Source organism: Osmerus eperlanus, chromosome 15 (genome assembly GCF_963692335.1).
Source record: "Osmerus eperlanus chromosome 15, fOsmEpe2.1, whole genome shotgun sequence".
Classification (NCBI taxonomy): Eukaryota; Metazoa; Chordata; class Actinopteri; order Osmeriformes; family Osmeridae; genus Osmerus; species Osmerus eperlanus.
In genome coordinates this window covers 11,869,495-11,885,317 of record NC_085032.1, presented here as the reverse complement: position 1 = coordinate 11,885,317, position 15,823 = coordinate 11,869,495, and the positions used below count along the sequence as shown (strand labels likewise).

General features: G+C 48.2%; 1 protein-coding gene across 1 annotated transcript in view; it reads left to right on the top strand.

Annotated features, from left to right (window-relative positions):
* The first annotated feature begins 514 nt into the window (after window positions 1–514).
* LOC134034741 (dnaJ homolog subfamily C member 13) overlaps window positions 515–15,823 on the top strand; it is a 29,122-nt gene continuing 13,813 nt past the window's right edge. The window contains exons 1-20 of the mRNA XM_062479316.1: window positions 515–680; window positions 4,021–4,101; window positions 7,958–8,033; window positions 8,503–8,652; window positions 9,284–9,325; window positions 9,517–9,717; window positions 9,973–10,179; window positions 10,635–10,730; window positions 10,896–10,987; window positions 11,081–11,247; window positions 11,388–11,467; window positions 11,618–11,787; window positions 12,737–12,836; window positions 13,066–13,173; window positions 13,271–13,426; window positions 13,830–13,886; window positions 13,974–14,096; window positions 14,255–14,329; window positions 14,786–14,881; window positions 15,035–15,175. Of these exons, the coding sequence (XP_062335300.1) occupies window positions 4,034–4,101; window positions 7,958–8,033; window positions 8,503–8,652; window positions 9,284–9,325; window positions 9,517–9,717; window positions 9,973–10,179; window positions 10,635–10,730; window positions 10,896–10,987; window positions 11,081–11,247; window positions 11,388–11,467; window positions 11,618–11,787; window positions 12,737–12,836; window positions 13,066–13,173; window positions 13,271–13,426; window positions 13,830–13,886; window positions 13,974–14,096; window positions 14,255–14,329; window positions 14,786–14,881; window positions 15,035–15,175 (2,205 nt within the window). The 5' untranslated portion in view covers window positions 515–680; window positions 4,021–4,033. The remainder of the gene's footprint in view (window positions 681–4,020; window positions 4,102–7,957; window positions 8,034–8,502; window positions 8,653–9,283; window positions 9,326–9,516; window positions 9,718–9,972; window positions 10,180–10,634; window positions 10,731–10,895; window positions 10,988–11,080; window positions 11,248–11,387; window positions 11,468–11,617; window positions 11,788–12,736; window positions 12,837–13,065; window positions 13,174–13,270; window positions 13,427–13,829; window positions 13,887–13,973; window positions 14,097–14,254; window positions 14,330–14,785; window positions 14,882–15,034; window positions 15,176–15,823) is intronic.

The following is a 15,823-nucleotide window of genomic DNA, read 5'->3' as shown; positions in this document are numbered from 1 at the left end:
GTTTGAAGAACTTGTGTAAAATGTTAGAAGTTATATTATTATATCTCTGGTTGATATTAAGAGAGTAATGGAGGTCTAATTAAGCAGATCAGGTATTATTACTTTTCATATAGGCTAATGTAGCCTGCAGGCTATGTAGTCTTGGTTTCGATGGGGCAGTCATTTGTTGAGATTTAGAATTTATAGTCTAAATGCTGACTAATTTGCACCATGAAAGATGCCATAGATTACTTTTAAAAGATTAGGGTATGTAAACTATTAACACTGTGCCTGGAAGGTATTTTCTTTAACACCGTCTTGCCTACATCTTACAAATCCCTTTGTATCTTGTACGTGTACTCTCTATCAATTCATTGTGGTCAAGCAACTGATTCAAGGTCAGGTTTGGCTTTGGTCTTTATATAGAGCTATCGCACAAGACGGTTCCTAGATCAGACGTCTCCCTATAGGTACTTCCTGGCAAACAGATCAGCTGACAGACTCATGACAGCAAGCATTCGCGCTTGCGCTGTAATGTACTTTTGGTATGAGGAATATGGCAGCGTCCTGAGTTCCAAGAAGACAGCGCAATTGAGAAGCTAGTCCATCGGATTGATAAAACAGATACACACCTGCAACCCATATTGGAGGGTGGGGGGCTAAGGGACGGATACGAATTGCATTTGGTAGCGAATATACAGGTAAATGAATCTGCGACTGGTACTCCACCACTCAATCTCCATGTTTTCGTTCCATGGATTGATTCAGACACTTTCTTTTCTGGAGCGAGCAAGCTAGCTGCCAAAAATACGTTTGTTTGGCTACTCAGCTAGCCGGTATGCTGACCCTTTGCAAACGTGGATACACGTTTTCATATCGTTAGATATCGCTGTCATAATGAGCATAATATCAAGATAACACTGTCTGCAGTAACGCATCACGGAAATGAGTGGCCCTGTCTGTCAACTTGCTAGCTGGTCAAGAACACTAGACGTTCTCGTCTGGCCTCCTGTCCTGCTCCTCCCGGCTAACTTGCTCGCTATTTTTGAGCTGTTTGTTAGCATCTTGCTAGCTCGCATGTCGCTGTCAGAGTTTGCCGGGTTACATGGTCTCTGTCAAACGGGCTGTGATCATCAAATGAGTCGGCATTTATTTATCAAATTGTAGAGACTCTGGCCCAACGAACAGGCAACATATTAATTATTCCACGGGTTGCATTCGTTCGTAGAAACTAGAGACGTAGCGCTAGTTTATATTGTTATAAGTTAGTACGTAACCACCACAACAATACACATTTTCTTGTGTAACATGCCGGGGGTGTCATGCAAATGTTTTTGTTGTTTTAGTAAAGCATGTACTTGACTGTGGGAGGGACTATTGGTTGCCCTTTTTTGTATTCTTGAAAGAAAGGTCATGGCTGAAAGTCATGGGAAAATAATTAACTTGATTAACTTTGTAAGGAAATACTGTCTTGCATATAAGTTTTTGGGGGGAGACGATGCCTCGACCACAGTAGCACTATTATCTCATTGTAGCCTATAACCTAGGTACACTTCCTACCTGCAGTACTACACTAGTAAGTTCCAGACAACTTTTGCAAGTCTATGCACAGTCAGCACTAGCTGCCTTGGAAGCCAAGCTGTCCCTTCACATGTTCTACTGCAACCAACCCCTGTTGTGTCTCATTCCCCTGTTGTGTCTCTTCTGATGGACTAAAAGTCCATCAGAAGTTCCTCAGTGGGGTATTACGCTACTTCTCTATGTTGTAAATTGTTTTTTTTTTCTGTAGCCCTCAGTAGTGTAGCTAGTGGCAACTGGGCATTTAGATCTTACTGTAATTCATCATCCGCTGCATCTGTACAATTTTTCCATAATTTCTTATTAAAGCTCAGCTCATAATTCTTATCTGTTCTAAACTTGATTCTTGGAGGGATGTGCATGTTTAGAACAGCAGTTTTAAAACTGAGAACAGCTGGAAACCTACTATTTTAAATGTAAAACATGTATTGGGGGTTGCACGTAAACCAGGCTAGCAAGCCTATGCACTGCACTGCCCTCTGCTCCACCAGTGCTAGGTCAGTCATAGATTTCTGGTTCTATTGATCTTTCACAGGAAGGGCCATCACATGACTTAGTACTGGAATCTGCACCGGTCTTTTTATACCCTCATCCGAGTAACAGAATTAAACTGTACAGCCCTCAAACGTAGTGCCCAGCACGTGGAGCCAGCCTTGATGCCTCTTGTAAACCTCGCATTTGTGCTTTCTGCCCACCCCCTCCCCGTGTTCGCTCCAGTATAAGAGCTACAGAGGCAGAGAATTGCAGAGGAATGTCAGGCAGAAGGCTTCTCGTCTTTGCTCGCTCGGTCCTCTTTCTAGCATAGATTTACGTATCAAATGGTTAACATCCAGGCCCATTGTCACATGCTTGGTCTTGGACGTAGTCGTCGTGTGTGTGGATCATACAGAACTCTGTGATCAGACCTGGCCTGTGACAAGGGCCAAACTCTCATCTCCTTGAAGCACATTGGACTCCAGGCATCATTGATTGGGACTTATTTTTCTGTTCCCTGCTTCATCTGCAAGCTGACATGGAGAGGAAGGAAAGGAGTCAGTACTTCCCAGGATCTGCTGACACAGGTCCTCCTGGTGACGGCGGTGTGGCTGACAGAGAAAGGTCGCTGGCTGTTCCCCTCTGGTGTTCCTCTGGCCGCTTGACTTTGCTGGACTGTTAATGGTCTGGTCTGTGGTCGGATTGAATTGTTTATAGTGATCTTGTGTTGATGTCGTGTTGTGTGCGCGTACGTGCATGCATGTGTGAGTTAGATCTCAACATTTCAGCAGAAAATATGTAAACAGATAGCATCTGAATAACTGAAACATCTTTTACGCCTCAAAGTAGAGGAAACTGAAGGTTGCAGAAGAACAAAGCACCGAGTTGATTTAGTTTCCAGACTTTTTGTAGCAGCTGGCTTAGTAATTAGATTTAAGTCCTTATTTTCATCTAGTCCTTAGACTGGAAAGAATCATTGTTTTATCTAGTTATCTGGGTTTGTTATTTATCATTGAAATCTTTTCCCCGTCAGTCAGGGGATTCCACCGTGTCTGGTGTGAGGATGAGTCTCCCTGGCTGTTTAACACTGTTTACAGGTACAGAGTGATGACTTTGTCAGCGCCTCGAGAGGAGGACTCTCAGAGCCGAGGGAGGCTCGAAAAGGATTTGACTTTGAGGTGTAGAATGTTTGTGGGTTATGTCAAGTGTGCGCGTTGGAGGTGGGCGTTAGAAGTGTGCTTGTGTGTCATCATTTAGGCCTAGTTGGAATGTGACATTCCATGACATCAGCTTTAGGATATACGGTATTGGAGGGTGAAGGTCATGCTTGGTCTACCCGTTAAGGAGTAGCGTCACACATATGTGATTCTGAACATTCCAACCGACTATTTTCCGATAGACAAAAACTATATGACAAACGCTATAGTATGGCTTCAAAATTTACAATTAGGAGGCTAACAAGTAACACTAGCAGGTAGTAGCATTGCTACGAGTATTATGCTAGGTTGCTAGGTAACGGAAGCTAACTAAAACTAGCTAGCTTCCGTTTTGGAAAAATAACTCACTCCTTAAAAGGTTAAAGCTAACAGCAGCCAGTCTATAAGGTAGTTCATGTTTGTCATACAGAATGGCCTGTATGCTTTAGTCACTCTTCTTTCCCCTCTCCTTCACATTACTATGTGTTTAGGGAAATCCCTTCTACTGTACCACTGTGTCTCCCTGTAATTGAGTTCCCATTCAAGTGTGTGTGCCTGTGTGTGTGTGTGTGTGTTTGTGTATGTGTGTGTGTGCCTGTGTGTGTGCCTGTGTGTGTGTGTGCCTGTGTGTGTGTGTGCCTGTGTGTGCCTGTGTGTGCGTGTGTGTGTGTGTGTGAAGGCCTGGCCTACAAAGCTGCACAGAGTTGAAACAACTGAGATGTGGAACAACTGAATCCCTAGAAATCATGGCTATTTTGTGACCTTATTTGACATTTGCTTTTGTTTGTTGCAGGTCCTGCCAGAAGATGAATGTCGTCAAAGACAACAAAGACCTGGCCTGTTTCTACACCACAAAGCACTCCTGGAGGGGAAAGTAAGAGAGAGAACCCAGTCGCGTCACTTCTACTTCCTGAATGGTCGTAGCTAGGCTAACAGACTTCAAAACAATATTGTTTTCAATGAGAGGCCTAATGGACAGGGGCTCATAGTATTGCAGATACAGATTGTACTGTGTTTCAGCTCAATTTGATCAGTACTAGTGTCAGGCCAAAGGAGCCAAGATGTTTTTAGCAATGCACATTGCACATGCTACTAATTTAGAGAAAACCCACTGTATACTGTAACAGCTCTGATCAGAGAAAGTCTACAGCTCCCAGTTATATTCTGGGCCTAATGTCTGAGTCTGTTGCAGCATGTCCATAGCCAGGCAGAATATGGCCCGATATTTTCTTTCTAAAGCCCTGTAGTTCAATATGTCTCTTGAAATATCTCGTACATTCTTTATCTCTCTTTGTTTTTCTCTCTCTTTTTCTGACTGGTTCACAAGTACAGTTGGATGAGTAAGCAATGATCTTACAACCTAACTGGCCAGTAGAACACGAAGAGAATGAAAGAGAAACCTACAGATCCAAGTGACCCTCTGTTAGAGTCAATAAAAGAATATACAAACCCACCCACAGGAAGGACATATGCTCACATGACCAAATACCTGCTCTCTAAGAGGCTTAGTCTCCCATTAGGGCTCTGGTTGAGGGAGGTAATGTTAGTAGTGCTGGAGAGGAGAGCTGCATTAGTCCAGCCAGGGCTTCCTCCTGCTAATGACCCCCTGGTTAGAAAGCCTCCAGGGACTGACCTGAGGGGCTGATACTGAATCAGAGGGGGAGTGCAGACTAGTGTGGACAGGTCTTCAGAGCAGTGAAAGATGGAAGGGAGAGGCAGTGGGGACTACAGTGTGTGTGTGTTCGCCTGTATTTTGTTTCTGTTGAAGGCAAACCTCCTTTTACTGTAACTGAAGACACAGCCTCTTCCTCAGAGCGACATTAATTACCATCCACCTTGATGAGTCCATCCTCCAACGAGGACACTTCTGTTCTTTTAATGATGTAGCCTCGACTCAGCAGCTACCAACACGCAGCTGTGTAGGGAGACAGATGGGAGGTGAGGCCAACCACAGAGATTTAGAAAGCAGGTCTTCTTCTTTTTGTCTTCTGTTCCATGCTGTCTGTTAGTGTGGGGTTTCTGCAGCAAACACATCCTCTTTTTCCAGTGGTGACTGACAGTTGGGTTGGACAGGGTTACAATGGGCTATACTGGTTCCACTGTGGCGCGCTGGACTGTCTTCCTCTTGATGTGCTGCCTACTGAGAGGCTGTTAGAGCCAGGCCTGCTGTGGCCTTCCCCCGGGACAGGAAGGACCTACACACACAAACACACACACAAACACACACACTCAAACCCACATCCACACACACACTGACATACATTCAAACCCACTCACACATACTACCACACTCCCCCCTTTACACTTGCCTCTGGTGGTTTCAGACTAGTGGCAGTTCTTCAAACACACCCCTCCCTCTGTCTTCATGTGAGTGTTGCAAGTGGTGTTGCTGTGACCACCATTGCTGTCGCTTCTGCTATGCTATGGTAACCAGCAGGGTTTAGATGAGAGACTGTCGTGCTGTGTTCACTAGCAACATTGACAGGGTAGCAGCATTGTAAAGGCATAATGGTATCATGCTCCTCTGTTGAGTTGGGCTTGCCGTCTCTGCTGAATGGGGCTGAGATATGGAGTTGAAGGGTCTATTGGTTTTTCCTCAGTAATCTGATTGATTGGATGACCGTTCCAACTTCTCGTTCTCCTGATTTAATCATGGCTATGGAAGAGTACACTGACCACATCCTCTGAAGACTACTTAGGAGAAACTTAGCTTGGCCCTATATTTGCTTTCAGACAAGGCTTGTCATTGTATCTAGGCCTATAGATAGAATTGTTACTGGACTGACATTGCCAGATATCTGCTTGTTGTTTCATTAGAAACCCCCCTAGGGTCCAGGCTTCTTAGCTTGATAAGCAGGACCAACAGGAAGTTGCTTAATGTGGTGATGAGTTATTCTGAATATGAGACCGGGGGGGAAAGTGAAGCCGTACTCTGGCGTGGTGTCAGGTGTCAGAGACAGCGTGGGTTCAGACCTCGAAGAACATAGAAAAAAAACGGTCTGTCTGTGCTCATCAGGCCTGGGCTGAAATGTAGCTGGAATCTTTTCAAAACGCTCATTTCCGATGCTTGTATTTGATTGATCTCGCCTGGCACAGTGGAGCCAAAGGACCAGTCCCTAAAATGTACGGTAGACTTCTCTAATTTCAGCCTGTTTGAAAGGGCTTCAAATCCTTTTGACTCAGACTGGTATAGATGCAGACCTGTGCGTGTCTGACCTGTCATGATGTGTTCTGTCTCTGGAATGGTACATTGTTACAGCTCGCTATACCGGGGAGTAATGAGCTGTCTCCCTTAATAAGGTTCTTTTATTGGAGAATTAAACCCTCACATTTATGACCTGGTAATATGATCTTTCTCTATCACCTACGCACACACACACACTCGCGCGCGCACACACACACAGCTCTGTGCCGGCCTCTGTTCGTGAAGACGAACAGTGAGAAATTGTCTATGAAGCACCAGACAAATGTGGGCTATTCATTTCACTGGGAAAGACCCGTCCACTGTGTGTCTGTGTATATATCGTGTATGTATAGTGTGTGTTTGTATACAGGCTGTGTGTGTGTGTGTGTGTGTGCACGTGTGCCATCAGTGTTTCCAGCTTTCGAGGCCTGTCCTAGTGCCGCTCGGTGATATCACTGCCTTCTTCTATCCGTGTGACAGGGGTAGAGCAGGCCAGCCTGTTACGCCACAGCCCAGTAGAGACTTCAGAGCAGTTAAGAGTTCCTACTGTTGGCCCTCACTGTGTACTTTACCCTGAAAGCATCTCTCTCTCACCTGACACCACTCTCACCACCGGGGAGTAAAGTCCTGCCTGGACATCTTTAACGTGTAGCTTTATAACTTTTACTGAGGCGGTTAGCGATTTGATGAGGAGGCCTGTCCTTGAAATGCTCTGACCTCATCCTCGGGATATCGAAGAGAGTGTGTGTGGTGGACGAGGGCGAGGTCAGGTCGCCCAGGTGTTGCTTGGATACGCCCGCACACTCCGTGAGGGAGGACAGACCACTCACTATCCTAAAAACAAAACAAGAAAGCAAATCCTGTGATGTCTTTGATCTGCCTTACCTTTTGAACCTGCAAAGAGGAGGAAATGAAAGAGGAATAAAAGAAAGAGAACAGGGCCTGGAGGTGGGGATGAGCCCTCGGTGAGCAGGGTGCTTGGAGGAGACCCGTGTTTGTGTCTACTTACCTTAACACACCACACCTTCTCACACAAAGAGTTTCATCATGAAAATGTCACCCTATATTCTCCCAAGTCTGCTATTCGTTTCACATCCTAAGGCTTGCAATAACATGCTTATGAAATCTGCCAGCAGAGCCATTGTGTTGATGTGAGACCTGCTCTGACCTCTTATGTAGCCTATCTGCCTCGCTGCTAACCCAAAAAAAAAAAATCTCCAAAAAATGTTTCTAAAGGTTTTACAAATATTTTGGGGAAAAAGTTAAGAAACGTTTTAAAAATAGTTTTTTCAAAAATAGGTTTGCATCATTGATGAGAACTCTACTAAACTCTACTGTACTCTGCTCTGCTTTACTCTACTCTGTTTTATGCCACTTGCCAACTGACCGCACAATGACTGGCAAGATAGATTACAGCATTTCCATCATAGGGTATTTTCAGCAGAGAAGGTATTTTGGGAACTGATTGATACGGAACAATGTTGGCATCAGTTTGACCTCAGGGATGATGGGATTGTGGCTAGTCTGACTGTCCTCTCTCTTCCAGATACAAGCGAGTCTTCTCAGTGGGCACCCATGGCATCACCACGTATAACCCCACCACGCTAGAAGTGACCAATCAGGTCTGAATGCCAGCCAACCAGGCATTACAATGCCTTTGATCTCTACTATGTATCTCTCTTTCTCTGTCTGTCTCTGTTTCTCCTTCTCCTTGTCTCCCCCCGCTCCTCCCCCTCTCTCTCTTTCTTTATTCCTCCAGATGTCACACAACACACAAACAGTAGACTTACCCTTATCACAAGTGCCTAAGCAGGAATGTTACTTGATTCAGTGAAGCATTTTTAACCCCCCTCTCTCGCTCTCGCTCGCCCTCCCTCACCCTCCCTCCCTCACCCTCCCTCCCTCACCCTCCCTCACCCTCCCTCACCCTCCCTCACCCTCCCTCACCCTCCCTCCCTCACCCTCCCTCCCTCACCCTCCCTCCCTCACCCTCCCTCACCCTCCCTCACCCTCCCTCACCCTCCCTCACCCTCCCTCCCTCACCCTCCCTCACCCTCCCTCACCCTCCCTCCCTCTCTCACCCTCCCTCAGTGGCCTTACGGGGACATCTGTGGCATCACCCCAGTAGGGAAGGGCCAGGGCACCGAGTTCAACCTTACATTCCGGAAGGGCAGCGGCAAAAAGTCCGAAACACTCAAGTTCTCCACGGAGCACCGCACTGAGCTGCTCACAGAAGCACTGGTGAGAGGCCCTGGGGGGCTGGGCCTAAGACTGGGTGGGCCGGTGCTAGGGTCAAGGGGGCTAGGAGCTTGGGCCTGGGCAGAGGGCCGCCTCGCTGAGGCCAGTGACTAACTCATCTGAGTAGCAAACACTAACACTGTCTGAATGCTGTCGCGTCTGTGAACTTGCACACAGTGACTTATTTTGCTTAGTAGCAAAATCTGGTCACGCTGTTAGCTTCTGCTGTGCCGGCAGAACATGACATTTGCAGGGAATCAGCTGCTAATTTTACAGTATGCAGCCCTCCGCACTCCCCTGACATGAAGGTTTCTCACGCAGCTAGTTTATCCACCACCAGTGTTGTGGCTGTAATGAAGCCGTTCTGTTGCTGCGTGAGATATGAGACCCCTGAATAAGGCTGGTGGTACTGCTACCCTGAAACAGGCTAGCAGTACTAGCTAACTAAACCGGTTATATGAATAACATGCCATTGATGTAGATTTGCAAATACATCTCCACAGTGTTTTCTCTCAGTGGTGGTGGCCTGATGGATTCAAACTGGCGTGAGTGTGTTGTGTGTGGCGTTATCCGTGTCTACAAATGGTGGTGGTGACGTGGTCTGATCTCCAGTCTGATCTCTTTGTGTCTGCAGAGGTTCAGAACAGACTTCTCCGAAGGCAAGATAACAGGACGGGTGAGTGCTCAGACTGTTACCTTCTTATCTGTTGAAGAGAGGAAGTAGGGTGGGGGGGGGGGGGATGACGGACGCAGCTTCCGGTGTGTGAATGGCTGCTATGTAACGGGACCATTGTTGTTTTTACTGTGCTATACGCCCTTAGTATGTGACTTGACGTCCGTGTGCACGTGTGTGTTTGTGCTTGCCAGCGCTACAACTGTTACAAGCACCACTGGAGCGACACGCGCAGGTCGGTGGGGTTGGAGGTGACGCCGGGGGGCATCGACCAGATCGACCCCCTCACCAACAGGGTGGTGTGTTCCTACGACTACCGCTCCGTGGAGGGCTTCGCCGAGGTCTCCGACTACCAGGGCGGCTTCTGCATCCTGTATGGCGGCTTCAGTCGCTTGGTACGTACACGTGTGTGTGTGTGTGTGTGTGTGTGTGTTTGGGGGGCGAGGGGACGTTTCTTTGTTGGATGTGAAGATTTGATTCTCGGGTTTTTGTCAAATTCTCTCCATCCCCCTCCTCTCTCCCTCTCTCCCTCTCCCTCTCTCTCTCTCTCTCTCTCTCTCTCTCTCTCTCTCTCTCTCTCTCTCTCTCTCTCTCTCTCTCTCTCTCTCTCTCTCTCTCTCTCTCTCTCTCTCTCTCTCTCTCTCTCTCAGCACCTGTTCGCTTCGGAGCACAGGGATGAGATCATCCGCAGCGCCGTCGAGCATGCCGGGAACTTCATCGGCATCATGCTGCGCCTGCGGAAGGAGACCCTGACCTTCGAGGGCTTCGCCACAGAGCGCCTGGGGAAGTACAGCTCGGATGAGAGCATCACCTCTCTGGCCGAGTTTGTGGTCCAGAAGATCTCTCCACGCCACTCGGTCAGAACCTCCATCTCTCCTCTCCTCCTGTCTATCACACACAGAAACACCAGCAAACAAATACATAGAAACCTCTACTCACGTCAATGTACAAGCATATATGCTTGTACATTTTTATTGTCTAATATGACTTTGAAATCATTTAAAATAAGATAAAAACAATTCATATTTGATTGTGTTGCATGCACTCCCGTTTGCGTTACATTTACATTACATGACATTACATTTACATTTAGTCATTTAGCAGACGCTCTTATCCAGAGCGACTTACAGTAAGTACAGGGACATTACCCCGAGGCAAGTAGGGTGAAGTGCCTTGCCCAAGGACATAACGTCATTTTGCATGGCCGGGAATCGAACCAGCAACCTTTTGATTACTAGCCTGATTCCCTAACCGCTCAGCCACCTGACTCCCCTCCCTGTTTGCTAACATGTGCTGTGTGTGTCCCTGGCAGGAGCCTGTGAAGAGGATCCTGGCCCTCACAGAGACCTGCCTGGTGGAGAGAGACCCCGCCTCCTACAACATCGTCACCCTCAAGCCCTTCGAAGAGGTGGGCAGGACTGGGGACCCACAACTGTACACACAGAACTGGAGACACACACGAGAACCAAAGAAACTCCCGATGGAACATACACGCATAAGAGAACCATCTATCATGTGTTGCTGTGGACTGATTTGCCTGCTGTAACAAGTGAACTGACCTGTGTGTGTGCAGGTGTTTGCCCTCATCTGTGATGTGGACAACCCACAGTTGTTCACGGTGGAGTTCATCCGAGGACAGATCAGGAAATACTCCTCCACAGAAAGGTACTATACCCAAAATGGTACTGTGTTTGTGCACATGCTGCATAACCTCATTTAACGCCACTGCTCTTTTCTTGAATGTGTGTGTGCGTGCAGGGACTCCCTGATGGCTAGCCTGCTCGATGGGGTGCGTGCGTCGGGGAACAGGGACGTGTGTGTTAAGATGGCCCCCACGCAGAGGGGCCAGCGCTGGGGGCTACTCAGCATGCCCGTGGACGAGGAAGTGGAGAGCATCCACATCAAGTTCCTGGCAGCGCCCCCTAGTGAGTGAATGAGACACGTGCAGGAGGACTGTGATGTCCCTCCAATGGAAAAAGATTTCTGTAACAAAAAGTACATTTTGAATCATTATTACTTACTTTCTCCCCCCCCCCCCCTCTTCCTACCTCTCCTTCTCCCTCAGATGGCAACTTTGCAGATGCCGTTTTCAGATTCAACGCTAACATTTCCTACAGCGGAGTGCTGCACGCCGTCACACAGGACGTGAGTTTGAGTGTTTAAACAGTGTGGGTCTCCCTCCTCCTCTTCCTCCTCCCAGTGTCTCTTCTCAGACGCGGTGTGCTTGTGTATGCATGTGTCTGTGTGTGTCTTGCTGCCTGAACTGACAGTCTCTCCCCCCTCCCACCTCCCCAGGGTCTGTTCTCAGAGAACAAGGAGAAGCTGATCAGTAACGCCATCCTGGCCCTGCTCTCCCAGGAGGCTGAGATGTCGGGGCCCAACGTCGAGCTGGAGAGCCAGTTCCAGGCTGTCCGCCGCCTGGTGGCCTCCAAGGCAGGCTTCCAGGCCTTCACCCAGCTGCCCAAGTAAGGGCCACGCCCTGCCTTCCCTCATCTCCTCTCCATCTCTTTTAATGTCTCTGCTCCCTAAAATAAACTGTCGAGCCGTGCTATGCACCTCTCCTCTTCCTCTACCTCTCACAACCCCCCCCCCCCATCTTCCCCCTAGCTTCCTCTCCCCTTCCTAGGTTGTGTGTTGCTGTAGAGTGTTAGGTTGTTGCTGTAGTGTGTGCGGGGGATTCTGGTAACAGACGTGCTCTGTCGTTCCAAGGTCTGGTCAAGGGTCTGGACTCACAGATGGAACGTAAATATGAATCCATACATCTCAGTCTGCCCCCCTGTCTCTGGCTCTGTCTGTTCCCTCTCGTCTCTCCTCGTCTCCCCCCTTCGCCTGTCTCTCCTCGTGTGTCTGTATGAGTGTCTGTCTGTCTGTACACGTTAATCTTTCCTGTCATCAGCGTCTCTTGACAGGTCAGTCTGACACGTTGTTTTGCTCTCTCTTTCCCTCTCTCTCTCTCTCTCTCTCTCTCTCGCACTCTTTCCTTCTCTGTATCCCCCTTATGCTCTATCTCTCCCTCTCCCCATCTCCATGTCTTGCAGTGTGTCTATCTATGAATTCCCCTCCTTGTACCTCTCTCATATGCAGTATCCAGGACACCTGTCTCTCTGTCCTAAGGGTCACTGAGATGTATGAGAGCAACTGGATTTATTTCTACTCTTTGTTGCTATGGAGATGAGAATTAACCAGACCTCCTTCAACCATATTTGTATGACTTAGATTCCATGCAAATATTGTCCCGGTCTGTACTTAGGGTATCTAGTTAGTTAGGCCTTTTAAAATGACCATGTCAAAACATTGTTAATAAGCTGTTTGTGGATTAGCAATCTATAACTTTGTATGTGTCTGTGTTGGCATTGTGGTGTGTTTCGTCATTGTGGTGTGTGTGTGGTTGTGGTGTGTGTGTGTGTGTTTCAGATTCAGGGAGAAGTTGGGGGTGAAGACTGTGAAAGCTCTGAAGAGGAACAACAACGGCGTTACTCATGCAGCTATTGACATGCTCTGCGCCCTGATGTGTGTAAGTGCTCGATGCATTACTGGAGCACTTACACACATACTCTCTCTCTAAAGCAATCCATATACAATAACATCACATTTTTGTACTGATTGCCCCTGGTGAAATGCTATTATTTAGGGCCTGGTCTGCTGCCAAGACTCATATTACAAATTCCTTGTCTATTAAAAACTTGGGATGAAAGACGTGATTGTTTGCCAAATTCACTGACTTTTTTTGTATTGCCTCGTAGCCGATGCACGATGACTATGACCTGAGGCAGGAGCAGCTGAACAAGGCCTCCCTGCTCTCCTCCAAGAAGTTCCTGGAGAACCTTCTAGAGAAGTTCATCAGTAACGTGGTACGTGTGAGACAACTGCTCAGCACGACGTTCAAGACGACCTCCTCATTTCCTTCCGTCTCTGACTTCCTGTCTTCTTCTCTCTCCCTCTCTGCAGGACCATGGGACTGGAGCATTGGTCATCAGCTCGCTGCTGGACTTCATGACCTTTGCCCTCTGCGCTCCCTACAGCGAGACCACAGAAGGGCAGCAGTTTGACATGCTGCTGGAGATGGTGGCCTCCAATGGTCGGACCCTCTTCAAGCTCTTCCAGGTCGGTGGAGGTCCAAGACGGGAAAGTCAAGCGTCTACAGACAGTGAGGTGTCAATGGGATGCACTAGGGCAGTGGTTCCCAACCCTGGTCCTCAGGGCACCACTGTCCTGCCTGTTTTAGATGTTTCCCTGCTCCAACACACCTGATTCGAATGAATGGGTCGTTATCCAGCTCTGCAGAAGCCTGTTTATGACCATTCATTTCAATCAGGTGTGTTGGAGCAGGGAAACATCTAAAACAGGCAGGACAGGGTGCCCTGAGGACCAGGGGTGGGAACCACTGCACTAGAGAACAGTTAGAACCTGGGTGCACAGATGTTGGTTAAGTGTGTAGAGGAGGGACTACTTCGTAGAGGAGGGACTACTTTGTGGCTCCCTGACCTGTTGTCCCTGCTGTCCCCAGCATCCCTCCATGGCTATCGTGAAGGGAGCCGGTCTCGTCATGAAGGCCATCATTGAGGTGAGCTTCTGGGGACTGATGATGATGATGGAGATGTTTGATGAGTGGATGTGAGGATGATGTTCTGTCGTGGTTGTGTGTTGTCAGGAGGGGGATAAGGAGATAGCCACCAAGATGCAGGAGCTGGCACTGAGTGAAGGAGCCCTGCCCAGACACCTGCACACATCCATGTTCACCGTCAGCTCCGACCAGAGGATGCTCACCAACAGGTGAAACACACACAATTCCCTTCAACTCTAAGTAGTTAGAAGCAGCTAACTATATTTTCCAATTCGTGCTCATCTGTGAATGGCAGGCAGACCTACAAGGTGTTTGAGAACCAGACCAGACTGATGATGTTCTCTCTTCTCCCTCCATGTTTCCCAGGCAAACTGAGTCGTCACCTGGTGGGTCTGTGGACGGCAGAGAACCCTATCGCCTTGAACCTGCTCAAGAGGATTCTGGTGAGCTTCCCCTACAACACTCTCTGAACCAGCTGCTGTGGACCTCTGCTGGGCTGGAGGACTAATCATCTTCACTGCATACACCTAACAGGAAACATTTGATCTCCTCGCTATTTCTCTCTCTCTCCTGCTCCATGTCTCTCTCTCTCTCTCTCTCTCTCTCTCTCCTCTCTCTCTCCTCTCTCTCTCTCCTCTCTTCTCTCCTCTCTCTCTCTCTCTCTCTCTCTCTCTCTCTCTCTCTTCTCTCTCTCTCTCTCTCTCTCTCTCTCTCTCTCTCTCTCTCTCTCTCTCTCTCTCTCTCTCTCTCTCTCTCTCTCTCTCTCTCTCTCTCTCTCTCTCTCTCTCTCTCTCTCTCTCTCTCTCTCTCTCTCTCTCTCTCTCTCTCTCTCTCTCTCTCTCTCTCTCTCTCTCTCTCCCTCTCTCCCTCTCTCCTCTCTCCCTCTCTCTCCCCTCCAGCCGACAGGTCTGCTGGCGTACCTGGACAGTCCTGATCCTGTCCCAGAGAAAGACCTGGACAGGATGCACATCCGCGACAACTTGAAGATCGCCACGGTATGTTCACCACAGCTGTGAATAACTTTAAGAACCATAGTTTATTGGTTATTTTGTTGGTCGTTTTAATGGACAGTGCGTATATAGCCAACGCTGGTGTCAGTGTGCTGGATGTATCGTGTAACCACCTCCTTTCTCTGTCTGGTTTGACAGGACCAGCTTGGTCGTAACAAGGTGCCCGAGTGGCAGCGCGTGGCTGGCAAGGCTGCCAAAGAGGTGGAGAAGTTTGCTAAGGAGAAGGCAGACATCGTCCTGATGCACTGGAGGGACAAGATGGGCATCGCCCAGAAGGAGGTGAGGATGCCTCTCCTTTCTTCCCCCACGATGGGGCTTCATTCTCGGGCAGAGGGCAGTGGATTGTCCCCTGCTACTGCTGCTTGTGCTCCACTCACTCTGGTGCTGGCTCTTTCCCTGCTGGCGCTTTATGCTATTGCAGGCCCTTAAATCCCTCTACATGGCCTGTTGCTCTAGGCTGGAGCTGGTGCTGTTAGCGTGACTGTTATAGCATTGTTAGCACCTGGCAGCTTGGTCTTTAGAACCTGGCTGGAACTGCTCTTTAACAAGCCTCTATTGGGTTTCCATTGCTCAGTAGATCACGTGCTATGTGCTCTGTGTGATATGTTTGCATATTTTTGTGTTAGTGTTTCCACTGGTACAATACACTTCACTTTTTTTTTACTTTGGGTGTGTTTGTTTTGATGTACAACTGGTCTGTCAGGGTGGAGCCTGCCCTGTGTGAAAATGTAAATGGTGTGTCTTGTTGTGTGTGTGTGTTTAGAAGATGACGTACTTCACTTTTTAACAAGAGGCCTTCTCTCTGTGGGCACAGCTAGCTGCACTTTGTCTTTGTTTCAAACCTCAAATCAAATGTACAGGAAGATCTCTCCGATCAAAGGGTCTGTCAGCACGGACCTCACCTATCAACCCATCACCTTCATAGTA